This window comes from Pimephales promelas, chromosome 1 (assembly GCF_988280905.1).
Source record: "Pimephales promelas chromosome 1, fPimPro1.hap1.1, whole genome shotgun sequence".
NCBI lineage: Eukaryota > Metazoa > Chordata > Actinopteri > Cypriniformes > Leuciscidae > Pimephales > Pimephales promelas.
In genome coordinates, this window is record NC_142769.1 from 51,413,203 (window position 1) to 51,441,041 (window position 27,839).

Sequence of the window (27,839 nt, forward strand, 5' to 3'; positions counted from 1 at the left end):
CTGCAAAGCTGCTCAAAATAGGATGGAAGCTCTTTAGAATAATATCGTGCTCTGTTCATTTGTTTTTCTACGTTCATTCGGGATTTGAAGAAGAGGAGATCACCAGTCAACCATTAGAAGTACATAAAGTAAGTTCTTCAATATTTGGTGTTTTTCCTCCCTCTTAAAGCTTAGTTTGCCCATGGAGTTGATATCAATGTCACAAGTATGACTGAAGTAGAATTAGGTTAGAAGTTGTGCAGAATCTAACTCATAATAATAGTTATATTTGTAACACATGTAATAAAAAGATTACATGTTACACTTCATCTCCAACCCTAATCACACACACCTTTCATTTTCAAGTGATCCCGAAGACCTTACACTCTCAGAAAAAAGGTACGAAAGCTGTCACTGGGGCCGTACCTTTTCAAAAGGTACACTTTTGTCCATTTTAGGTACTAATTTGTACATTTAATGTGCTAATATGTTCATTTCAGGTGCTAATATGTACATTCCAGGTACTAATATGTACATTTTAAGCGTTGATATGTACATTTCAGTTACTAATATGTACAGTTTACTTGTTGAAACGTTCATTTTAGGTGCTAATAGCCCAGACAGCAAACTGACATTGAATCAACGTGGAAACGACGTCTCTCATGACATTGAAACAACGTTGATTTTGCTCATCGAATTAACGTTGAACCAACGTCAGACGCGGCATTCTTCAAAGCTAACCCAGATAGCAAACTGACATTGAATCAACGTGGAAATATGACATCGAAACAACGTTGATCTGACATTGTTTTGCTCATCGAATTAACGTTGAACCAACGTCAGACGCGTCATTCTGTCAAAACTAACGGAAAATCAACTTGAAATCAACGCGTTGTTTCAACGTTATGAAAGCAAACCAATTTTCAATTTTTTTATTTTGAAGAATGCCGCGTCTGACGTTGGTTCAACGTTAATTCGATGAGCAAATCAACGTTGTTTCAATGTCATGAGAGACGTCGTTTCCACGTTGATTCAATGTCAGTTTGCTGTCTGGGAAATGAAAATCGAAAATTGGTTTGCTTTCATAACGTTGAAACAACACGTTGATTTCAAGTTGATTTTCCGTTAGTTTTGAAAGAATGACGCGTCTGACGTTGGTTCAATGTTAATTCGATGAGCAAAACAATGTCAGATCAACGTTGTTTCGATGTCATATTTCCACGTTGATTCAATGTCAGTTTGCTATCTGGGAGGTGCTAATATGTACATTTCAGGTACTAATATGTACAGTTTAAGCGTTGATATGTTCATTTTAGGTGCTAATATGTACCATTAAGGTACAAAAGTGTACCTTTTGAAAAGGTACAGCCCCAGTGACGGCTTTTGTACCTTTTTTTCTGAGAGTGTAATAGTTTGCTTGAGGTGTGTTTGATATGGGTTGGAGATCACCCTTGGTCTAAACCCATTGCTTAAATGCATTATGATGGACTCTACAGGCGCAGTGTTTGTGAGCGTGCACAAATGGGTCACCGCTTCTCCAAGCGCAGGATGGCGGGGTCAGAAGTGTTGCCCGCCGGCCGCTTCTCGGTCAGTGAAGAGGCTCCGCCGCATTACTCCTCTTACAGCACCGGCGAGGAGACGAGCGTCACGGTGGAGACACCGGCGGCACGAAGGACGTCTGAAGCTCTGAACTCGCGGAAGGACAACCGGAGGCTGTCCATATACAGAACCATGGACGCACTGCCGAACCTGGAGTTTTACGCCAACGACACCGCCACGGGCCGCATCCGGCGCAGCAGACCCTCGCTGGAGACGCTGCGCAAGGCCTACGATGTGGGTCGCTCGTTGAAACTGTAAAAACCAGAGGCCGCCGTTTCAGGGCCCTTGTTTAACGTGATCTAATCTCCATCCGACGAGACCGCAAAACGATTAAACTGATTAAATCTATTTATCTTATTTTTAACCACGATTTATTCATTTCTTCCCCCGTCTTAGTAGCCTAAGCCGTGGCCACCTTGAACTAATCCGGTCCCTCGTATTGATTTAACTAAAACAAGGGAACTAATTAGTACAACGCTCCTTAGCTTACTTCCCAGTTGAAAAATAAGGTTTTCTCTCCAAGATAAGAAAAAAAAATAATAATGTTCAGGACAGTGTTGTAGTACTCGAGACTCGGACTCGGTCTCGAGACCATATTTTAATGGTCTTGGTCTTGTCATGGACTCGTGTGCATTTGGACTCGGAATTGACACATTTTTTTTTAGGTCTCGGACTTATTCCCGAGTCCACTCGAGTTCAATTAAAAATATTTTTCATGATTATTAATGTATGTTAATAAGATATTTCTTTAAATTGATTGACGCCCAGTGATTGGTGATTTTCTAGTGTGCAACTGCACATGACAAATTGTAATAAAATTACTTTTAACACCACCTACTATGTGGCCTTTTTACCCTAAACTGATCATATTTTTTAAACTCTAAGTAAATTCAGTATGAAAAAAGGATTTCTCTATGTAAATAAAAGTAAATTAGGTAATCAACCCTCACTGGACTCGGTCTCGACTCGGACTCGAGTGAGGTGGTCTCGACTACAACACTGGTTGAGGATTAGGAGTTGAAGACAATATATCAATTAAATTTGATTAAGTTATCAGCTTTATTTATATAGCGCTTTTTACAATACAGATTCAAAACAGCTTTAGGGAGACAACAGGAAAATAATAATTTCGAGAAGAAAATAGGGTCACAGTCCAGCTTAAGTAAGCTTAGTTATGGTTCATTTTTGTTGTAAAGAAGTTATTAATGTAGTTCATTTATATATATATAGAGCCGCTCTGGAGTAAAGCGTGATTGTCCAGCTCAGTTCAGTTCTCGTATACTTGTGTCAATGCAGGAGGTCAATAATAATGTTGAATATTAAGAAAGCAAGCTAAAAAAAGGTGACAAAGGTAAATTAAAAAAAGTCAATCATTGAATTTAGCTGAATAGTGAATGCTATACACTGAAAAAAATAATATCCTTTATCTAATCAATAAAATTGTGGCAACATATTACAAGCAATATTATTTACAAATTAGAATTAATTAGACTATTAATTTGATTTACTATTACTCAATTAAAATTTGTTCAATTTAATAAATAGTATTGCTTGTAATCTGTTGCCACAATTTTATTGATTAAATAAAGCATATTAAAATCATATAAAGTACGAGTAAATATATTTTTTATGATTTGTAATCAACATTTTTTCTTTTGTCAATTCAACTTCAGTAATTTATGTAGTTCAGCATTTCTGATGACTAAATCAATCTGTTTTCATTGTATTAACTCAATTTTTCGATTTCAATGAACTTAAAAGTTGAAGGCAGCCAGGTTACTTAATTTTTTAAGTTAAACCAACAATATTTTGGTTCTGAAACTGAACAGAACTGGTTCTGCAAGATCATCTGCTGTAACGCTTCAGAAAGAATAATTCTGTATAATGTAAAACATTACGCAATAATGTTTTTACATTACTTTAACTCATAGAAATAAGTTTAACAATTTCCAAGTTTTTATAATTTATGCAGGTTCAACTCATTTTTTTAAAGTCAGCTTAATGTATTTTAAGTTGAAAAGACTTAATTTAAGGCAGCAACTTTTTTACATTCTATGTCGGCCTACTTACATTTTTTATTTAAACGTGTGTGTGTTGGTTTAGGATGGAGAATCTCTCAGTAACACGTGCGTCTCGACAACTGGAAGCCTCTCAGCTCTTCAAGAGAGTGGAAACGATTCTGAGGAAAGCGGAAAAGGAGGAAAGACTTCCCAACCAGTGCGCTTCGGATGGGTGACTGGGGTTATGGTGAGAAACGGAGGAAAATACACACTTGTGTGTGCAAACAGCCACGCGCACATATGCTTACACACTCTTGTGTTTCAGATTCGGTGTATGTTGAATATCTGGGGGGTCATTCTGTTCCTGCGCTTGTCGTGGATCACATCCCAAGCAGGAATCCGTGAGTGGACGCTTTTCAGTGACTCGGGAAAAGTCTGTACATGAACCACAGGCCAGACTGGCTATTTACTTTAGTAAAGATAATGTTGCTCAAGAAATTCCCAGTGAAAATCTTTTACAGAAGGACTTCCTCGAACTGTGTGTGTAATCTGTAAAGGACACTTATCTGGGATGTGTTTTGTCTATTCTTTGGACTGGAGCTCTGTACAGACATTATGTCCTATTCGTGTGTGTTTTTTTTTTTATTTCCTCTACTTTAGTTCTTACATGGGTAATTATACTGATGTCGGTCCTTGTGACGTCCATAACGGCACTGTCTGTATCTGCCATCTCCACCAATGGGAGAGTCTCTTCTGGTGAGTCACATGACAAGAGCATGACATCAAACTGATCAGATTGTGCTGGTTTTGATTATCGGCGATGATGATGACGCTTAAGTTGCTGCGTAACTCGTCCTTCACTGTTTGTGTTACTGGTGCATAATGATGTGTGTTATTGCAGAGAAGTGTGCTGTTGCTTTTTCTAAGCGATTGGGGCAAAAATATATACAATACATTGAAAAATAAAATGGGAGTCATATATCTAAAGGCAAAAAGTTTAAACAGGATCAAAATGATGTTTCAAAGCAACAATTGTGGATTAGATCTCTTTGATACGGATTCAAACTTTTCCAGATGATCGATGAATATACAGTGATGAGTTGATAGATTAAAAAATTAAACCCCCAAACAACTTGACTTTATACTGTGCTGAAAGTCTTAACATAGTGTGTACTTTTTCCACGATATCACTGTAATAGTCAAACAAGTCAAATTGATGCAAAATATCAATAATATCAATATTTGCTGCGTGATTCAAATACAACTACAAGTTTTATTACATTTGTTGTTCCTAATATCCACCCTGAATCCTCACTTCTGCTGGGATCAGGGTAAATTGCAAGACAAACAAAAAATGGGTTTGATTTCATGTTTTCTAAAAGCCATTTATTGATCAAAAGTAAAATCGATAAAAGCTATTAATTTGTGATGTAACCAGGAAGAAAGGGATTTTTCATTTGTTTCGTATTGATGGTGTAATTTGAGCAAAGAACTGAAGTGTTACACAAACACCAATCCTATAAGAAGTTCTGAACCAAAAACCAACGCCTTTTTGAAGAAGAAGAAGAAGAAGAACCCATTTTAAAGATTTGATCCAAACTGTAAAAAATAATCATGATTTTAACAGTAAAAGACCGTTGTAAAAATGGCACTGTGCAAAACTTTTAATTGAAAAGTTTCCGTACTTTATACGGTAAATAACTGTGATAGATCTTTTATTTTTTATTTTTTTATTTCACCTTTATTTAACCAGGTTAATCGGTTGAGAACAAGTTCTCATTTGCAACCGCGACCTGGCCAAGACAGGCTAAAAGTGCAAGGCAACATAAAATTACACATTGTGTACAACATTCAAGTGTATAATCACACATACAAATTTTCAGGTTCAATTAAAATGCTGAACAGAGTATAAAAATTTAAAACAACTTACTACTAATAACTTAGTACTAAATAAGAGCACAAGCAGTATAGTTGGAGGATAGATATCCTGAGATAGCATGAATAACATGGTGCGGTGTAAATTATTACCAACAATAGCTGTTCATTTGGATATGATATAATATTAACATGTACAGTGGTCCGTTAGTAGTTTAGAAAGTGTTGCTTTAAAAGTAATGATAGGTATGAAGGATTCTAGTTTGAGAGTTTTTTGTAAATTGTTCCAATCGTTTGCAGCAGAAAATTGGAAAGAAAAGCGGCCGAATGAGGTACGGGCTTTTCTAGCAACGAGGAAGATGTATCTACTCGAGCGCAGGTTGTGTGTAGGTACTGCTACAGGTATTAATGATCTTAGATAAGATGGTGTTTTGCCTAATAAGGTCTTGTAGATTAGATAATACCAGTGGCTTAGGCGCCGGGTATGTAACGAAGGCCATCCAACTAGTGAGTAAAGGGTACAGTGATGGGTGTTATATGGGGCGTTGGTTACAAAACGAATAGCAGAGTGGTAAACAACATCCAGTTTCTTGAGGAGAGAGCTTGAGGCAGTTCTGTAGACTACATCACTAAAGTCAAACATTGGGACAATGGTCATTTTCACAAGGGCTTGTTTTGCAGAAAAAGTAAAGGAAGCCTTGTTACGAAATAGAAAGCCAATCCTTGATTTAATCTTAGACTGGAGATAGTTTATGTGTGTTTGGAAGGAGAGCGAGGGGTCAAGCCAGACCCCTAGGTATTTATATTTCTCCACATATTCCAGCTTTGACCCATCCAGGGTGGTGATGTTTTTTTAAACAAAACGGTGTAGTCTGGGACCGATTGAAAATCATGCATTTAGTCTTACTTGAGTTTAAAGACAGTTTAAGATCACAGAGAGCAAATTGCAGATCTTCAAAGCTCTTTTGGAGGGTTTCCAACACAAATTCCAGTGTAGGGCCTGATGTATATAGAACAGTGTCGTCTGCATAGAGATGGATTAGAGAATTGCCTGCATGCAGCAAGAGCGACATCATTAATATAAATGGAAAATAGTGTCGGCCCGAGGATCGAACCCTGGGGCACCCCCGCAGAGACAGCCAGAGGCCCGGACAGCAGTCCCTCTGACTTGACACTCTGAAATTTATCCGTAAAATAATTCAGGAACCAGGCAAGGCACTCGTTTGAGAGGCCCAGCCCTTTGAGTTTGCCGATGAGGATGCTGTGGTTAACAGAGTCGAAAGCCTTAGCCAGGTCAATAAAGACAGCAGCACAGTGTTTTCTTTCATCGATAGCTGTTATGATGTCATTTAACACCTTAAGTGTTGCTGAGGTACAACCATGTCCTGCACGAAAGCCAGATTGCATGTCAGACAAGCTATGGTGGGCCTCAAGATGACCTAGTAACTGTTTATTAATTTGAATTTTAAAGATTTTTGATAGACAGGACAGGATGGAGATGGGTCTGTAACAATGTGGGTCTGAAGTGTCCCCTCCTTTGAATATAGGGATAACTGCAGCAGCTTTCCAGTCTTTAGGTATCTCTGATGAGATAAGAGAGAGGTTAAAAAGGCTAGTAATGGGAGAGGCAATGATGTTCGCAGACATTTTCAGGAAGAAAGGGTCCAGATTGTCAAGTCCAGCTGATTTGTATGGATCAAGATGTTGTAGTTCTCTCAGGACATCTTCAGTTTGAATTTCATTGAATGAGAATTGTGGAGGGCTAGGGCCAGATGCTACAGGAGATACTGTGTTGTTGCATTGGGTGGAGGTAGTCAGATGTATCACATGGTCACCCATAGCAAAGTGCTTGTTGAAGCCCTCAATTATATCGGACTTGTTGGTGGTGATAGTGTCTCCCAGGTTTAAAGTGGCAGGCAGTTGGGCGGAGATGTTCTTGTTCTCCAATCTTATGGAACATTTAAAGTAATTTTACTGTAAAATACTTGAAAAAGAACAACTCATCGTATAATTTACAGTGAAAAAACGTAAATTGACATTCCCATAATTCCCTGTGTGACACTTTGCATTTTATGTATTTTTTATTGAAATATCAGTTTCCTCATAGTTTTCTTGGTTTGTTTCTAATCAGTTGGGTTTTAAGTCATATTTAATGTTGTTAAATTAATGTTTATTGCAATTTTTATTTCTAAGTTTTAAGTCTTATGGAAGAGCTGCTTGTGGGGAGATTTGATTGGTCATGTGACTCTCACCTCTGCTGTGATGATTTTTGGTTGTCAGTGTGTTATAATGATACAAAACAGATAGCAATACTTCAATAGGTTAGAAAATTAACATTATATCTCCTAAAGAAATACGGTTTATTACGGTCATTTTTAAGTTAAGTCTGTAAAACGTTGCTACCGTATTTTTGACGGTGAAGTTCTCGCAACCACAGCTGCCGTTTTTTTTTTTTTTTTTTTTTTCAATTACGGTACAAAAATTTCGTTTTATGTTTTACAGTGTAGCTGAAATCAAATGTATTATTTGAACAACTGTGAGCTCTATCATTCTGACCTGGTGAAAATAATTTTGTGACTGACATTTAATTACACACATTTCAAATTCTGGCCATCAGAAAATATATAAAGTTACGTTGCCAATAAGTCATGAAATTACCAAAATATTACGAATATAGTACATAATTCTTGCTTATCCATATAACTCAAGTTGTGGGTTTTCAATTTGATGGGAATGAAATTACAAGCATGCAACAATGTAGATACACTGTCAATTTTTAAGTCATGATTTGAATATGTACATTTCTGAAATGCATAAATTAGACAGCTACCTCTGATAACAGATCACTCTAAATTGTAATATTATGGAGGACTCATGTATTTCTGTAAAGCTGCTTTGAAACGTGTGGTGAGGAAAGCACTGTCCACATAAATGTGATGTGAATCGAAGATCGTGTGTTATGGGCACTCTTTTGGCCTCCCAGAATGCCCTAGCAAACACACATCAGCCCACTGAACCACTCACATGTGTCTCCTGCACCCGTCAGGCGGCGCGTACTTCATGATCTCCCGCACACTGGGGCCTGAGTTGGGAGGTCCCATCGGCGTGGTGTTTTCTTTCGCCAACGCTCTCGCTTGCGCGCTCAACACGGTGGGATTCTCCGAGACGGTCAGAGATCTTCTCATTGTAAGAAACTCACACAGTCCTTTTGATGCATGACATTATGTTGTGTTTTTGTAGATTGTGATATGATGTTTGTTTATGATCCAACAGGAGTTGGACTCCCAGATTGTGGATTCAGTCAATGATGTCCGCATTATAGGATCCATCACAGTCACCGTATTGCTTCTCATCTCATTGGCTGGGATGGAGTGGGAGGCAAAGGTACAGTCCTCAAAATAAAGCAAGTCACTGCGGAAAATATGTTACGCAACTTCATTTTGCTTTTGAATAATATATATACTTTGCATATACATATATATATATATATATATATATATATATATATATATATATATATAAAGTATATATATATACATATACCATTTGGATTACATAGTTTTAACATAAAATAAATAATCAGTATATGCATATTTGTCATTACATAAATAAGAAGGTATGAAACGGGCAAGAAATCATGTCATATGTCTTCATTTGCATCTATTTGGTTTTATTTAAATAACACTATTTCAAAATGGATTTATTCAAATTAATTGTATTGCACGTTTTCATGTATAAATACATAAAGCTGGTTATTGTGTGTTTAAAAGCATTTAGTTTATTTGTATTATTACAGAAATGTGACGTGTTTCCTGGTGAAAATGAACGATTTATCACTTTTTGAACGCCCCTTTAGGGGTTCCTGGACGATTTTTGTCTGCTGAATCCATTTGGTCTCATTTATTTATCTGAGATTTCAAGAAAAGCTAACCTCTCACCCTTTGAATTCAATTTATTTTGACATTGAGCCGTTCTGCCTGAATCTCCTGAACCTGCAGTTCCCTCACTCTCCTCTAGAGGCTCCACAAAGCCCTTGTTCTGAAACTGAGCATCATCTCAGTGCTTTCCTTCACAAGGGTTCTGCTTTTATCCTCTCACAGACTCAGATCCTGTTCTTCTTGGTTCTTATGGTGGCCTTCACCAACTACTTTGTTGGCACCGTGATTCCTGCGACTCCCCAGAAACAGTCGATGGGTATCTTCAGTTACCGCAGTGAGTGTCGAACGCTCAAGTGTCTGTTTGTGCCGTGTCTCTGTCAAGATCCTAGAAGTTTGGTTGCTTTAGAAATGCTTAACTTCTATAAAGATAATAGCTTCCCAAACTGCAACATAGTGCCGGCCCACGCGTTGAGTCCACATGTACCAGATGTGGCCCGGATCTGGGCCGACACTGTGTTGCTCTCTGGGTTACAGAAAAGATTTGTGATACAGAAAAGTACAACATTTTGTATTTAAAGTGTGCACTTTAAAGCTTTAGTATGACTTCAGAAGACATGGACTAATTTTATAGTGTCTCCATAAAAAAATGTTATGGTGTCAGTCACTGTAAAAAACTTTCTATGAAAAAACAACACTAAAGTTGGATAGATTTTCCATTAACAGAATGAATAAATAATAACTTTTCCGCTAAACTCGCTCTGGAAATGATCTTGCACAATATAACTAATGTATTTTGATATCTCCGTTGTTTCTGCCAGGCGAGATCTTCCTGGAGAACCTGTTCCCGGACTGGAGAGGGCCGGACGGCGACTTCTTCCGGATGTTTGCCATCTTCTTCCCATCCGCCATCGGGATCCTGGCCGGAGCGAACATCTCAGGCGATCTGAAGGTGAAGAACATCTGCAAACATGTGCCAACCAAAGTGACGCAACTGAGCTTTGAGTTATTACACATAAGTTCTTGGAGAATAAGTGCACGAATGAATAAATAAACTTTACGTTTCATCTCATTGTTTTTAAAATTGCCAATTGAATGTTTCAGGAGCCTGAGATCGCCATCCCACGAGGGACATTGATGGCCATATTCTGCACCACCATTAGTTATCTGGCCATATCTTCAACTGTGGGTGAGTGTTTAACCATTGCCCAATTCTGCCTAATTCATATGGAGTGAGTATCAACACCAACGTTCAATAAGTCTGTTTGTTTCTCGTGCAGTTAATACGTCTGATTACAGGCTGCAAAGACAATTTGAAATGTGCAAACAGCATATTTGGTGCATTAAAGGATTAGTTCACTTTCAAAAAAAACTTTTGCTGATAATTTACTCACCCCCATGTCATCCAAGATGTCCATGTCTTTCTTTCCTCAGTCGAAAAGAAATTTAGGTTTTTGATGAAAACATTCCAGGATTTTTCTCCATATAATGGACTTCAATGGGAACCGGATGGTTCAGGGTCCAAAAGACAGTTAATAACTGTTTCAGATGCAGCTTCAAATGTCTTTAAACGACAGCAGACGATGAATAAGGGTCTTATCATGCATCATTCTGTACTTCCGGCTACGTCGCCTGTGACCTTTTGAACGTAATTACGTATTACGTGACGTTGCAAACGCGCCTCACAATATATTACAAGGCTAGCATTTGTCCTTAGAAAAGTTACATTTTTGGAATAAGTTTTGAAATAACCGATCGTTTCGCATGATAAGACCCTTATTCATCGTCTGGTGTCGTTTAAAGACATTTGAAGCTGCATCTGAAACAGTTATTAATCGTCTTTTGGACCTTGAACCATCCGGTTCCCATTGAAGTCCATTATATGGAGAAAAATCCTGGAATGTTTTCATCAAAAACCTAAATTTCTTTTCGACTGAGGAAAGAAAGACGTGGACATCTTGGATGACTTGGGGGTGAGTAAATTATCAGCAAAAGTTTTTTCAAAAGTGAACTAATCCTTTAAATAAGAATAAGTTCTTATTTAAGAATTGTCTTTAACATTATCTTTCATTAAATTTAATCACATGTCTTGGAATAAAGACTGATTTATCGTGTGACACTGTGAGTTTAATATTGTGTGTGGTAGTATTGGAGAAATAGTTGATTTTAGCCAAAAGTCGATAAAGTAAAGATCGTTCTAAATATAAAATAATAGCAGAGTTCACATCACAACTATATAATGGCGGCACAGAGGAATGGCAGCATTGGAGTCTCTTTCAGAATGATTTGTTTGTCCTGCTGATGAACGCTAAAAACATACAGCCAATGAGTCTCCATCCAGATACCCATTAAAGAGAAAATTTGTTTGTAGTAACCCGACCACAAAAAGAACTACAAAATTCGACTGCGTTACGTCAAGCGCTACAATAGTCATTATTTTGTTTTTCTTCGATTCTGATGTCGCAATACATCATTCTTTCATGAAATCATGTACCATACTCTATCTTGTCTGTGGACATCGTTCATTCCAAAGCCGGTGCTGGATGAACAACAAGCGTGTGTGTGACGGTAGGCTAAATTATTTACGACAGCGGTAATGGACAATTCCGTTTCCAACCAGTAGGGCGACCGCAGAGGAAAAGTTCCATGAGCTTTAACATCTCAAGCCATTTTGCTTCTGTGTATAGACCCCTTTTGCGGCGACGTCACAGTTACGTCACGGCGCTAGCTGGAGGCAAAACAAAGTGAAAACTGGAGGCGGCCAATACAAACCAGCACAGATTCGGCTACATTATAAGGAGCTTAAATTACTTTTATTATTTTTAAATGTCATCTTATTGTGTTGTTTGGTGCAAGTATCAATGAAAAATGAATATGCTGTATCTGGATTTTTTATTTCTAGAAAATATTCACATCATTAAAATCGCACTGTAATGTCACTCTTTACATTGTCGTAGTCTCTGCACTGGCTCGGCAGAACTGCGGATCGTACACACAAGTCTTGTACAGGACCATATAGGCATCTAAAGATTTATATGCCCTCAGTTACTATTAACGATCGGTTTCTCTATAAGGTAGGTGTAGAAGTCAGGCCACTCACCCGAGGTAACGTACATTAATCCTGTCAGATCGTCCATGCATTGAGTGAGCGTGTAGGCGGCTACGGGTCGGCCAATCTGGTTCCGTCCGTTAAAAATAACTTTTGGAAATAACAATCGCGGTCCTGGACACTGAGTGACCTTACACATTAAGATAAAATCTGATTTTCTCCAGTCATTGTTAAAAAACAAGCTAATAAAACTTGCTAACTAGCGTTAGTGAAGCGGCCAGAGACTAGGGTTGGGTATCGTTTGAATTTGAACGATTCTGATTCCGATTCCGATTCCTTGTTTCGATTCCGGTTCCCAACGATTCTCGATTCCGATTCTTTTAGGAGGCAGGGTCAAAAAAGTTTTGCTAACCTTGCTAACCAACGGCCTTTCTGAAGGAAATACTCCTTCCGTCACAAATACTCCTTTTGTCACAAATTTTGCATTTTGCCGAGATTTCATTATTTTTAGAAAAGTGAAGCCACACTTTGGACCGCCGACGTAAGCTACTCATGTTCGACTCGCGCGGTTATGCCAACACTTCGGGTAGACGCTTCTTCGTTGGTGTTGTTCAGCGGTTTCTTCTTCCGCTCGGCGGACTGTGAACATCGAAACTAGGAATCGAAATTTTAACTTTTGAACGATTCCGGGTTCCAATCGATACTCGATTCTCGATACCCAACCCTACCAGAGACCTTTCTGCCTCCACCTAAGCTCCGCCCACAAAAAAGTCACTATGTTTACCAACTGTAAAAGGGTCTATTGGTAATAATGGCAGCGTGAGCATGATTCAGTTTTGTGCGTTTGTCCCACAGGAGCGTGTGTTCTGCGCGACGCCTCAGGGAACCTGAACGACAGTCTTCCGCTGAACTTCAGCGAGGCGTGTGACGACCTGAGCTGCGGTCTGGGCTGGAACTTCACCGAGTGCCGGCAGAGCGGCTCCTGTGCCTTCGGCCTGTCCAACAACTTCCAGGTGAACAGACTCACTTCTGATTGTGGTGTAGTGTGAATGGAAGATGGGTTGGTCCACTTGCCTCAAAATCTCAGGGGACACATTTGTATGGTTTGCTTTGACAATGTGTGAATTAATTAATCATGTGGTTTCCCGCTCGAATCCGCAGGTTCTGATCCAGGTGTCGGGCTTCGGGCCGCTGATTTACGCTGGCATATTCGCAGCCACCCTGTCGTCCGCCCTCGCGTTCCTCGTCTCCGCACCCAAAGTCTTCCAGGTCAAACACCAACACCTTACACAGATAATCGCTAATATTTAACTTCATACCATCATCAAAGTGAACATCAAATCATTTTGAACATCTGCTCTTGGTACAGTGTCTCTGTAAGGACAATATCTACCCGTACATCGGTTTCTTTGGAAAGGGTTATGGGAAGAATAGCGAGCCACTGCGAGCGTATGTGCTGTGTTACATCATCGCCATGTGCTTCATTCTGATTGGTGAGTCAAAAATATATATGAAAAAGCTACACTCACCTCAACTTGCATTATTCAACGATAATACTGTACATTCTTATATTTTCTATGCACAGTTTTTTTATGCAGTTTCTAGGCATAACATATGATATATTTATACTATTTATGATGTTAAATATAATACATGAAATCCTATTCACTTTAAAAAATACTTGGTTGTTTTAAGCCAATTTTGGGTCAGATATGGTAAAACCCAAATGTTGGTTTAAAAATAAAAAATTCAAAATTGAAAAAACATTTTTGAAATTACATTTTTAACCCAACGTTTGGTTTTGTCCATAATTGACCCAAAGTTGGGTTAAAACAACCCAGCATTTTTAGAGTGAACCATAAACCATAAAAACCCAACTTTGGGTCAAATATGAACAAACTCAGCCGTTGGGTTACATTTTTTGAATTTCTTTTTTAACCCAACATTTGGGTTGGTCCATAATTGACCCGAAGTTGGGTTAAAAAAGAAATTCAAAAAATGTAACCCAACGGCTGAGTTTGTTCATATTTGACCCAAAGTTGGGTTTTTAGAGTGTACCGCACATATTCTGTATGTTATGTATTTTATGGTTCACTCTAAAAATGCTGGGTTGTTTTAACCCAACTTTGGGTCAATTATGGACAAAACCAAACGTTGGGTTAAAAATGTAATTAAAAAATGTAACCCAGTGGCTGGGTTTGTCCATAATTGACCCAAAGTTGGGTTAAAAGTTAAAACAACACAGCATTTTTTTTGGAGGGTATAGTAACTTTTTAACGTTCCCTCTCATCTGGGCAGCTGAGCTGAACGTAATCGCTCCTCTGATCTCCAACTTCTTCCTCTGCTCTTACGCGCTGATCAACTTCAGCTGTTTTCACGCTTCCATCACCAATTCACCCGGTGAGTTCAAAATACCAAAGCAAACCAGATTATCTGTTCTGAAGACTGAGTATTTCATGCTCATGTGAAGTTACATTACTTTGAAAGTTTGTTCAGTCTGGATTTTTGTTTCTTCCCTCTGTTTTCTGCTCGTCTCAGGGTGGAGGCCATCGTTTCGGTATTACAGCCCCTGGACGGGTTTGTTCGGGGCCGTTATTTCTGTCGTGCTGATGTTCTTGCTAACCTGGTGGGCCGCGCTCATCTCTTTAGCTTTAATCATCTTCTTATTCGGCTATGTGGCCTACAATAAACCAGGTGAGCAGGACCATGATGACCCATCAGAGTAAAGATCGCATTGAAACGCTGTGCTTTTACTGACCGTAACGATGTTTCCGTGTCGTTCAAGAGGTGAACTGGGGTTCGTCTGTCCAGGCCAGTACCTACAACATGGCTCTGTCCTACTCCGTGTCTCTGGCAGGAGTCGAAGACCACGTCAAGAACTACAGGTCAGAGGATACAGGAGGTTTTATGGGATGTGGACGATAGACTGAAGATGCACTCTTAACAGTATTAACTTCGTCATAATTATGAGATAAAAAGTAATAATTTTGAGATAAGAATCCAAAATGACACGCACTAAGTCATTACTATGAGATAAAAAAATATTTTTTTTCAAGCCAAAATGATGACTGTCATTATTGGTGAGATAAAAGTCAATTATGAGATAAAACATAATAATTATGAGATAAGAAACTAAAATGATGACTAGACTTGTGGGATACAAAGTATTTTTTAGATAAAATAATAATGATGAGATTGGAAACCACAATTATGACTTACTGTGTCATAATTATGAGATAAAAATAAATTTTTAGATAAAGCCAAAGTCATAATTATAAGATAAAAGTCAATTATGATGGAAAAAGTAATAATTATGAGATAAGAAGCCAAAATGACATGTACTAAGTTATTATTATGAGATAAAATTCTTCTTTTTTTTCAAGCCAAAATGATGGCTGTCATAATTGGTGAGATAAAAGTCAATCATGAGATAAAAAAATACAATTTTAGATAAAACTTATAATTATTGAATTGAATTATGAGATACAAAGCCAAAATAATGACGTTCTAAGTCATAATTATAAGATAAAAATCAATTATGAGATAAAAAGTAATAATGATGAGATAAAAAACCAAAATGAAGACTTACTATGTCTTAATTATGGGATAAATAGTCATTTTAACATTAAAAAATAATAATTATGAGATAAACAGCAAAAAGTCTTTGACTTGAAATGACTTTCTAGGTAATTATAATTTAGATTTTTTTTAAATGTCATAATTTGTACTTTTTTATCTCATAATTATGACTTGCTGTGTCACAAACAAGGCCATTGTCTAATTACTTTTCAAAACTTTTTATTATCTCATAAATATGACAAATTATTATAATGCCATATTTCATCTTTATAAATCTCATAAATTAAAATTTTAAAACATTTTAAATAATGGAGAAAAAAATGTGTTTCTAGCACCATGATCTACTGCATCACAGAGTTCAACCCATTGAACATCCTCATTTTCATTCCCAATAAATGAAATGTTAAATTACACGTGCGTTTCGTCTCATAGGCCTCAGTGTCTGGTTCTGACGGGTCCTCCGAACCTGCGTCCAGCGCTGGTGGACTTTGTTGGCTCTTTTACCAAAAATGTCAGTTTGATGATTTGTGGAGACATTCTCATGGTAAGAACCAGCTGTATATCATATATAGAAATGCTTTATTTTTGAGTAACACGTCTAAACGAGGCGGTTCTGCCCTCAAAAGAGCTGAATGTTACGGATCTGCTATTGTCTCTTCAGGAGGATGAGAAGTCGATTGTGTCCCAGCGCAACACCAGTGACATGATAAAGTGGCTGAATCAGAGGAAGGTTCGCTCCTTCTACTCGGCCTTCAGGGCGTCCAATCTGAGAGACGGAGCCCGGCATCTTCTACAGGTGACAGACCTCGTTCACAACCCATCACGGTGCAAATCGGACTTTATCATGAATTATTACAGTAAAATGATTTTGTTCATTGCACATAATGGGTCACATTCATGAAACACGAGCAGAATGAATTTGTGTGTAAAGTGGTTCTGGCGTAAATTTTCGCATTCGATAAAATGTTCGTATTTTCCCGAATGTTAGTTGGTACGCAAGAAATCTACACCTGCTCCCAGCCACGTGTAAACGGTGCGCTTCACATCCGAACGTTTTGCTCATTAATAAAGCTGCATTTAATTCACCTTAATCGGGTACATATTTAAACAACATTTTGAAAAAATTATATAGTAATTACATACGGGTTTTCTTTTTACTTTTATTACGATAGCCAGTAATATATCTGGTGATCGATGGCGGTCCTTCTCCAGTTTGAATACGATTTTTCCGAAATTAACTAATTCGTTTTTTGCTGTCAAGCTTAATGTCGAACCATTTTCTTCTCACTTCTCGGACTGTTTGATTGACAGATGAAACTCCATTAACTGCATCTGCCAAGCTTCCTTTTTTTTAGGACCTGATACGCCACTATGTTCGCTTGAAAATAAAATTGGCGTTTTGAATGAACTTCTGATAATATAACTTCAATTTCTGCATCCGAGAAATCTTTCTTATTCATTCGCATTCACGTTATTATATGCCTATATATAGATGTCAGTCGGATATAATGGGCGGGATTTATGGTAATTGAGAATGAACGTGCACGGCACGCGCATCCCATTTACGACTGGTTGGAATTCATTAACACACACACGCATTTCACTATCACATCTGACGTTTACGAAGTATTTGTGAATCAGGAGAAGAGTTTTCGGGAAGGCGCAAATCACTCTCGTATTACTCGTATATTTACGAATGTTTCATGAATGAGACCCAATGACTGCTTGTGTTTCATGCGTAAAGCCCTGTGATTTTTATTCTTTATGCAGGTTATTGCTTTTTTTTTTTATAGGGAGTTTCTTTCAACTTAATGTATAAAATATGATCATTTCCCCCCCTTAAGGCCTCTGGTTTGGGAAAGCTGAAGCCGAATATACTGGTGCTGGGATTCAAAATGAACTGGCAGGAGAGCAGCAGTCAAGCCATAGAGGACTACATCAACACCATCTAGTGAGAGACAACTCCCTCACAAACCCTGGCATCTGTCCAGACACAAAGATCGAACTATATTTGACTAAAATAAGCTAATCATACAAAGGAAAAAAATTCTTTCTTGGAATGCAAAAAAAATAAAAAATAAAATAAAAATAAACTTAATTTATTTTATTGGTAGACACCATTTATGCAGATTTTATTTAAAACAAAAACAACATATAAAGAAGCCATTTCTAATGAGAATCTTAAATGAGAATGAAAATAGCAATTTGGAGGGAAAAGTGAAATTTGGAGGGAAAATGTGAAAATTTTCATTTCACTTCTATTACAATTCATGGCATATTTTGTTAAAAGTGAAAATTGACATGAACACATGCCCAGTAATGCAAAACAACTGTAATGCAAAAAAAAAAAAAAGGCAGCATAAATTAAAATAAATTAACCTTTTCTAAAGAGAATCTCCACTGAGATCGAAAATTACAATTTGGAGGGAAAATGTGAAGATTTGTTTTAAGAAATATCAGAATCAGGAGAGTCATCTGAATTATTGTAACCTGCCAATGAATTAATTAAACAACATAAATCCAAGTTACTGTTAATGTTTTAAACTTAAATCAGCTTGTATATTGAAAATGTACAAAATCAAGTGCCCAGTAAATCATCTTATTGTATTTATTGTAATGCAACAACATTTTATTTATATATATATATTTTTTTAAATTTATTTAAATCATACATGGACATTTTGTGTTCTATTAACTTAATGTATGCTGATATTTAATCATAATAATATAAAGCACTGTAAAGTATCATTTTCATTTACAATTTTGGCGGGGAAATGTGCTTCATTTGGTTAATGGTCCTAATAAAAGGCTTCATTTCTGTTATGTAAAATATAAAAACGTGGCCTGGATACGTTTTGTGAGCTTGATATGCAGAAATGACGTATTTTTCTTTGGTTTCAGCGATTCTTTCGACTCCAACCACGGAGTGTGTGTCCTGCGCATGATGGACGGACTGGACATCCGAGACGAGTTACAGGCTGAGGGTGTGTCCCGTGTGCAAATGTGTGTGTGCTTTTAATGTGCATGTGTATTACTGAGGTACTTCTGTGTTTCTGGCAGTCAATCAGGGCTTTGAGATGGACGAGGCCGTCGAGTCCGATCAGCAGATTTCAGACGCAGATTCAGGTGATTCCACTCAAACCGGTCGATGCGTCTTCTCTTTGTTCTTCAGTCCTTATCTCACTTCTTTGTTTCTCCCTCATAGACGTCGACAACACAAAGAGCGCGGCGAACGATCAGATCAAAACTGTGTTCCAGAATAAACAAGGGAAGAAGAGCATTGACGTGTACTGGATCTCTGACGACGGAGGTGAGATACGGACTGTAATCATTACCAGGCTTCGGTCATCATGATTTGGGTTCAGTTCTGTTTAAACAGTCGAGTAATGTGTACCTCGCTCTCTGTCTCAGGTTTGACTTTGTTAGTGCCGTACCTGTTGACCAGAAGGAAGCGCTGGAGACGATGCAAAGTCCGAGTGTTCATCGTCGGAGAACAGCAAACCATGGAGAACGAGCGCAAAGAGTGAGACTTGTGAATCGCTGATCATCACAATATCTCAGTTAATTCTTCTAGACAGCATTTAGATTAATGGAGAACTTTTTCTAAAGGTCTCCAATGTTCAACGTCTCAAACTGTGCTCAGATTTGTTCAGTCAAAGTCAGGCATCTCAATATGACCTCAAGCATCTCTCGATCAAACTCTCCCAAGATCAAATGATATCTTAGTCTATAATCATTGAAATGATCAGATTTAACAAGAACGTTAGACCTCGCTATTTCAAATAGCCAATCATCAGAGTCTTAATATCAATAGCTTGTTTTCATATGACGTCACGCCACTGCGTTGCCATGGCGCGAAATACAAATGGAGGTCAGGAAGTGATTTGCTGTATTTAGAAATCACTATAACAAACTCAAAATGTCTGTGTTTTGAGTCATTTATGGTTACTTGAATCGATCAAACCACAAGGAGATTTTATCGTGTACCAAAAGTTGTTGGAAAATGCAAGAAATTGACCGTAAAACTCCGGAAAAATGGCTTGCAAACCTACGTCTGCAGTCGGGAGGAACCGAATCGGAAAATGCCTCTGTGTGTGAGTTAATACAACTTAAGTGGCTATGTTTGTTTAACGTGTAACGTTTCCGAACTTTGTAAAGTCAAAATATGTCTGAAAGACGAGGTTGTTGCTGATATCTACCGCCTCGATGGCTGGAAAATATTCCAATTTAGTTGAAAAAACGCTCCTCCTCTTCATAACGTAAGGATCACGTCCAACATATGTTTGATTTTTTGTTTATTTATTTCTCTTGTAATAGCGTGTAAAGTAGTACAGTACGGACTTTCCTCCATCTCGTCCATTGCGCTCTTCAGTCCCTGCCCTCCATCTGAATTCCGCACGTCATCATAATCACGTGACTGAAACCCAGCTATTTTTATATTTCACCACAATTGTCATTCTATGAATAATCTGAATTCAGACTCATTCATTTTAGTAGGCCTCCTTCGGTTGTTTGTCGACCATAACTGGAATCTTCCGTCAATTTCATTAAACTACACAAATACAAGCTCAAAAATTCTAAGAATATATTTTATGGCGAAGAGTGTCTTGTATCGTAACTAGGGCTGGGTATTGACACAAATTTCACAATTCGATTCGATTTCGACTCCGATTCGATTCAATATTGATTATTTTGGATATTAGTTACAATAAATGGCACATTTTCTCAAGGAAATCAAATCTCTTAACTAATGCTGTAAACTATGGGAGTAAACTATGAAATATAAACATTTAAATGGTGGCTGTCATAAAAACTTGCCAGATTTATTCAAATATGCATTAAATATTGAAGAACATTAAGATTATAATGCGTGATATGGTGTATATATTTAGCAAAATGCTCCTCTCTAGAGTTATTTTTTTCTAGCTGACTAACGAGTTTATGTGGGTTTTCTGAGGTAAATATGATGATGACATTGATTACGAGCTGTTTAACTGACGTCTTTCCACGGTTGAAACGCAGATTGAGCGAATCAATGTAACATGATCCGGATTTCGATAAGTTGTACCCTATCTTTAACACACTTTCAGATGCTCATTCATGTTTATTTGGCGCTGTGACTGGTATTATTAAGCCGGAAGAGAGATCAGCGCTGCTGCTTCTCCAGAGCGATCTCACGCCACAGCGCCAAAACGCTATTTATGTTTTTGAATTTCTAAAGAAAATGGACGTAATTTGAAAATTGAGACTTTGTTTCATATCAATAGTAACAAAGGTCAAAGATTATTGCGATTTTTTTGGATGCGCGCAGCCGCGATACAATGTCCCATTCATTCAAATGAAACAGGATGACTAATCGATTCTTGAGATTTAAGAATCGATATCGGTTCGTAAAAAAGAGAATCGATTAATATCGAGAAAGCGATATTTATTACCCAGCCCTAATCGTAACCCTGCTTGTTTATTGAATGTACATAAAAGCTGTCAGTAACTATATCTCTATTTTCTCTTATATATTAAGTAACTCATTTATTAATAAAATGTCTTTGTTTGCTCAGAATGTTGACCTTGCTCCAGCGTTTCCGACTGGACGTTCATGACGTCATCGTGATGACGGACAGCGAACGGCCACCGCTTGCCAAAAAGTAGGTTTATCCCAAACGTGTGTGAAATATACGATTTTTAACCATAGATATCCATAATAAAGTATGGCGGAGTCTCTATCGTCATCACCGGCGGCCATCTTGTCACAGTGTTCCCGATGTAAGATGAGTGATCAGCACGAACACAAATACTCTTATCTCGGTGAAATCTCGACGGATTTACAAACGGTTTGGTTTCTTACAAACGTTATTAACGTGGCTATGATTCTGGATGATTATTTATTTATACACTTATTGTTCAGAAGTGTGCAAACGTCATCTCTGACGTTTATAACACAACCAAACAGTTTGAAAATCGGTAGAAAATTGAGTTATTTAAAAAGTGCGAGTTGCCTGTGACAAGATGGCCGCCAGGTGTGGACGTCGACCTCCACTGACCAGCAGCGCGGACGAGACATCTAGCCTTTATTATGGATATCTAACACCCAAACACAATAACAGAACTTCTTTGTTGTCATTAGCACAAGGCGCTTTGAGGAAACGCTCGCCCCCTTCAGGCTGAACGAGGCACAGCTGGACGAGAGGACGGCGCAACAGCAGAGGACCGAGTGTCCATGGAAAGTCACGGACAAAGAGATGGACGCGCTGAGACTCAAGGTGCGTGTGTTTGACCTCAATGTCCCGCCACAATCATACATCCCACTTGGCATCTCAATTTTTTTCATCCTCCTTTTGACAGTCGGAGAAAAAAGTGCATCTGAACGAGATCATACGGAGGAATTCGAAGCACGCCGCGCTGGTCCTAGTGTGAGTATTGAATGGAAGACCATTAACCATTACTGGCCGCTGGTCAATATGTGATTCATACACAAAGAAAGCACAATCTGATAATATTGGAGCCTCATGAATCATTTATATCTGAAATGTTAAAACTCATAATTGGAGGGTAAACACTCCTGTTAATCATTAACACACCGGTGTTTCAGGTCTCTCCCCGTACCGCAGGCTGACTGTCCCAGATCTCTCTACATGGCCTGGCTGGACACGCTCAGCTGCGGTCTACACTGTCCCGTCCTGCTTATTCGAGGAAACCAGCAGAATGTCATGACCTTCTACTGCCAGTGAAACTCGCTTATCCGGGCTCTTTAAGGCAAACACACTACAGGCTAAACCTACCCTATCTCACGACCAATTCGTACGAATGATTCAAAAGTGGCTAATTCGTACTAATTCATACGACCTCACTCGTACAAATTTGTACGATTTGTCTAAACCCACGTGACGTTATGTTTAGGGGCGGGGTCAGGGGTAGGTCATTCGTACGAATTCATACGAATTGGCTAATTCGTAAAATGTACGATTTAGCTAAATCGTACTAATTCATACGAGTGAGGTCGTACGAATTGTTGCGAATTAGCCACCTCGTAAAATTCGTACGAATTCCCGTGAGATCGGGTTGCGCACTTCTTTCATGCACTGCTCAGTTTTGAGATTTTTTGGCAAGTTTGCTTTTTACACAATCATTTATGTATGTATTAATCATTAATCATTTATTTTGCCCTCCGAGCAAAAAAAAAAAAAAAAAAAAATACACTTCTAAGTATTTATTTTATTTTGTTTTGTCTATTTGCTACGGAAGTGTATTGTATTGTACTCTGGAAACAAAATCTACTCTGTTTTTCTGAATTAACGAGTTAATTATCTCAGAATTACAAGATCAAAAAAAGTTTGCTCTGTTTTTCTGAATTAATGACTTGATTATGTCAAAAACTTTTTTTCCTTTAAAAATGATCTCGTAATTCTGAGATAATTAACTCGTTAATTCAGAAAAAACAGAGTAGATTTTTTTTTTCTTCAAGCGAATGTAATACGCTTCTGTAATTTACATTTAACTTAATTTAACTTGTTTTTTTTTTTTCAGGAGCACTGATATTCACCAACATGCACAGTTTTTTTCTTATCTATATTCTAAAAGTTTTTACTGAGGGGTTTGTTCATATATAATTCATATCATTTTATACAACATTTTATTATTATATATCATTTTTTAATACAATTTTTTATATTGTTTGCTTTCTGATTTATGCTGTGATAAAAAGAGATATACAAAATCCACTATCTGTAACATGTCAACCAAATCAAACAACTTAAATTTAACTTAATTGCCTCAAATGCATATTTATGAATAACATTTTAAGAAATTGTATTACAAAAGAAATTCCAGTTCTCAATGTAATCAATCAACTATGGTGATGATATCTATTCATTTGTTTAACCCTTTTACCGATGGTGTCTTGCCTTAAAGAGTCGACTCAGTTGGTCATGTGCAGTTTTTGCTTGTCGTTTGCTGTAAAAACACTCATCACGCTTTAAAATATTATACTATATTACATGAGTTAATGAATTTCCTGAGAATTGAACTCATGACTTGGCATTGTATAAATATATTTGTTATGTTTTCAGTATGTTAAATGTGTGTTTTTTTGCTTAAAGCTCATTATGCAATGTGTATTATTGTATTTCTATATTCTATGTCTATGTCAAAGTCTTCTATGGTGAAGGGATGAAGTTGATTAATTTAAATATTATTATTATTATTTTTTTTTAAAGGGGACCATAACACAGAAACAGAAACACTCAATGCAATCTGTGTTTATTTCAGCTGTAATGTTGTGATGCTTAAACTCTTTTATTTCCATGTGATTGAAAAACTTTTATAACATGTTTTTTTCCTACTTGGTGTAATGAGACGATCAATGGAAATTGACATGTTCATCATTGTGCTAAATTATATTTTTTCACATTGAAAAGCAGATCAAAAACATACTTGTAATTCATAATAATCTAGTATTTATATGCAGTCAAAATGTAAAATTGTCTCAAATTTTCATTATAATGCTTGGGTCTATGAAATTTGAATTTTACAAAGCAAGAACAAATAAACATATTTTAAAATATCATAATTTTGTCTTGTTTAAATTGCATGAAATTTGTACTCAGAAACAAAGTTTCATTGTTTCCCTCCACCAGCATAAGTATTTCTACATGTGATAAAAATATACATCCACAATAATACAATCAATGTACAAGAGGATTATGCAACTGGCATTAACGTGAGTGTTTTATTGGCAGTAGAAGGTCATGACGTTCTCTTGGTTTCCTCGTATGAGCAGCGTGGGACAGTGGATGCCGTAGCTCAGCGCTTCCACCCAGGCCATATAGAGAGAACTGGGACAGTTGACATCAGGGACTGGAAGAGAACTGAAACACACACACATAATTGATGAAGAGACACATTAAAAGTTCACACAACCAATCAAACACCTTAGATGCTTCATGATTAGTTTTAGAGACAATTACAAACTGTGCTTATGAACGAATAAAACAAAAATCTAATTTATGTTAAAGGGTTAGTTCACCCAAAATAGTCCGTATTTACTCTCTCTCATGTTGCTCCAACCCCGTAAGACTTTCGTTCATCTTCGCAACACAAATTAAGATATTTTTGATTCGATCTGAGAGGTGTCTTTCTCCTCCATAGGCTTCTATTGTAATTGAAACTTGCCGGTCCAGAAAGTTAGTTAAGACATTGTTAAAATTGTCCAAGTGACTGCGGTGGCTTCAACCTTTAAATGAGACTCACTATTGGCCAACGCTGGTCATGTGTGTGATGGCCAATAAGTTCTGACGGTCACTTGGACTTTTTAAACGATGATTTTACTTTCTTTGAGTGAGATTGAATAAAAAATATCTTAATTTCTGTTCTGAAGATCTTGCAGGGTTGGAAAAAAAATGAGGGAGAGTCATTACTGACAGAATTTTCATTTTAGGGTGAACTAACCCTTTAACTTTAGATAATTCACTGACATAATATGAACTGACAAAGAATAATTGTATTTTTATTAACCCCTTATACATCAAAAATACCCATTGCACGACTATGGACAAATTTACAAATTAACATAAAATCTTACTGATTTTACCTAAAATTTGAAAAGTATAAATACATCTGGTGTTTTTTTTTGTTTTATAATATTTCTAAGTATAGATTTTTGTAATCTATAACATTTGGAAAGAAAAACGATTTATTTTATCAAGGATAGTAACTCGAGTTATGTTTGGGGTCAATCTCACAAAAATGATGTTTTCCCCTCCCCAATGCACAGGAAAGAATTATTAGTTATCTTGAGAATTATGTCACATGTCATGTGAACTACTAGTAGTTCTCACAATACTACAGATATGGTTATGTTTGGTTAGAGCCCTAAAACGGAGGGACGTTTTTTGAAAATGATTTTGAATATGTAAAATTACAATGAACATTATAAATTCAAATTATAACATGTTATAATGACCTCAATATAACAACCAAAACAAATGTGTGTGAAATTTTAATATTTCTTCTGTTTTATTATACAACTAAAAGAGCCTGGGGTCAAATTGACCCCAAGGAACACCAATGCTACAAAATTTGTACAGGACTTTGAAAAAATATTAGCAGGTTAATTTTATGTTTACAGAGTTGTCCCCATTAAATTAGGAAAAGTCATTAAATTTGAAGCAAAAAAAATAAAAAATAAAATAAAATTATGTTTTTTACAGACGTTAAACATTGAATGGGGTCAAATTGACCCCAAAGGATAATAGGAGGGTTAACTAATATTAACAAATAAGAACATTTTGTAAAGTGTAATCAATTTTAGTTCGTTTTAGTAATTGTGTTGTTTTTGTCATTGTTTATTTTATATCAAATCTATACTCACATTACAACTAAAGCAGCATGTATGGAGTTCTTCTTGATGATCTCGTTTAGTCTCACCGTCCTCTCCATCTGAAAATAAAAGAGTTAAATAGAGCAACTGATGGATCCCAGTTAACGGGGAACACAAGTTATGAACAAACTTTTTTCTAATACACATTAACAGAATGTTCATTTAAAGAGGTGAATAGTTGAAGTTGTTAATAATGTTCTCAAAAAAATTAACACAAAATGGCACAAAAACTAAATCTATGGAATGTTTTTATCTGGAATTTTTCACGTGAACATTCGTCTAGTTTCAGAACATTCAGAGAATTTTCAAAAGTAATGTTCCCATAATTTTTGAAGCATGAAAAAAAATTGAATATTTAATTAACATTCGTACAACCAAGAAAAATAAACAACACACACACACACACCTTGGGTTTAATGGCCTCCAGGTCTTTGTCGGAAACTTTCCATGGACTCAGTCTCTTGAGCTCCTGTACGTCTCCTCCAGCCTGTTCTTCACTCAGCAGGAAGGGGGCGATGGTTTCCTCATACCGCTGCCAACTATAAGAACAGAGAGGAAGTAAACCACAACACTTACTACAAACCTGCATGCTTTTGTCTGCGTGTTTATTTGTGTAAGTTTCTCACTTTTTAGCTAGAGGAGCTTTATCCACGTCTGTTATCACGACAATGTCCTCGATCTCCAGTCGGAATCTCTTCAACAGCATCTTCATGCTGAAATGAGAAACACATTGACTTGTCTGCATTTCAAAACTATCTAGTTAAGAAATGTTGATCACCGACACTCTTACTCTTTACGGTCCTCCTTCATGGTCTGGTGGTCTCCTAAGATAAACACTCTGATTTTGCTCTTCTTCCAGCGGTTTCTTTTGGTGAACAAATATGGCACCAAAAGAGTCAGACCTGAAAGAGAGCAACAGCGTTCAGAATAATAAAATGGGAATGCAAACTGTGGAAAAGTGGCCTTGACTGCCCATCTTCTGGATGTGGCACTGTCCGAGATGTTATACAAAAAAAAAAAAAAAAAAAAAAATGATGGTCCAACTTGCAGCTACACTATAGTGCAATGATGGTGTTTATTTACACTGAAGTAGCATGAAACAACCACAAAGTATTTACAGACCTGGATAAATTGTTGGGTTTTTAAATAACAGTATAGTTTTTTTATGGGAGGAGAATTTTATTATTTGTATTTGGGTCCGAATAGATACACATATGGAAACAAGATGTTGACCCAGATAGCAATTACATTTGGCCCGGATCCGTTTTAAGCCCCTTGCCTCCGTTTCTATCTTAGAGACGTTTTCTGATTGTGAACCAGATCCGTACCAGATATAAGTTTCAGCTTAAACATTCTAACTGCCATCAGTTCAGTATTTATACCATTTTACAGATCTGGCCCAGATCACTTTTCCGATATGTAACCGAAAGACAAGCTGTGTCTGACACTGATTTGGTCCAGAACTGCAATATGAATCTGAGCCGATACTGTTTTCACACTGGTGTGGC

At 37.2% G+C, this 27,839-nt stretch overlaps 2 protein-coding genes across 2 annotated transcripts in view; one reads left to right on the top strand and one right to left on the bottom strand.

The window, feature by feature from the left end:
• Positions 1–24,519, top strand: slc12a10.1 (solute carrier family 12 member 10, tandem duplicate 1). The gene is made up of 27 exons (XM_039649365.2): positions 1–128; positions 1,476–1,812; positions 3,682–3,825; positions 3,904–3,979; positions 4,239–4,334; positions 8,500–8,639; positions 8,727–8,837; positions 9,554–9,665; positions 10,150–10,280; positions 10,433–10,517; positions 13,233–13,390; positions 13,539–13,646; positions 13,747–13,870; positions 14,676–14,777; positions 14,916–15,071; positions 15,163–15,262; positions 16,389–16,500; positions 16,618–16,752; positions 17,801–17,907; positions 18,858–18,940; positions 19,017–19,082; positions 19,162–19,266; positions 19,368–19,479; positions 21,515–21,601; positions 22,081–22,216; positions 22,299–22,366; positions 22,546–24,519. The coding sequence occupies exons 2-27, from the start codon at positions 1,501–1,503 to the stop codon at positions 22,682–22,684; spliced, it is 3,105 nt and encodes a 1,034-aa protein (XP_039505299.2). The 5' UTR covers positions 1–128; positions 1,476–1,500; the 3' UTR covers positions 22,685–24,519.
• Positions 24,196–27,839, bottom strand: part of LOC120461214 (solute carrier family 12 member 3) — a 22,742-nt gene continuing 19,098 nt past the window's right edge. Inside the window, exons 22-26 of the mRNA XM_089131743.1 lie at positions 27,122–27,233; positions 26,958–27,044; positions 26,738–26,870; positions 26,323–26,390; positions 24,196–24,820 (exon numbers count right to left, since the gene is read on the bottom strand). Coding sequence (XP_088987869.1) covers positions 24,682–24,820; positions 26,323–26,390; positions 26,738–26,870; positions 26,958–27,044; positions 27,122–27,233 — 539 coding nt within the window. The 3' untranslated portion in view covers positions 24,196–24,681. The remainder of the gene's footprint in view (positions 24,821–26,322; positions 26,391–26,737; positions 26,871–26,957; positions 27,045–27,121; positions 27,234–27,839) is intronic.

Coding starts and splice junctions, on each gene's coding strand:
- slc12a10.1 (XM_039649365.2), top strand. CDS start 1,501: ATGGGTCACCGCTTCTCCAAGCGCAGGATGGCGGGGTCAGAAGTGTTG. Junction 14,778..14,915: donor TTCCATCACCAATTCACCCG/GTGAGTTCAAAA, acceptor TGCTCGTCTCAG/GGTGGAGGCCATCGTTTCGG. Junction 15,072..15,162: donor TGTGGCCTACAATAAACCAG/GTGAGCAGGACC, acceptor GTGTCGTTCAAG/AGGTGAACTGGGGTTCGTCT.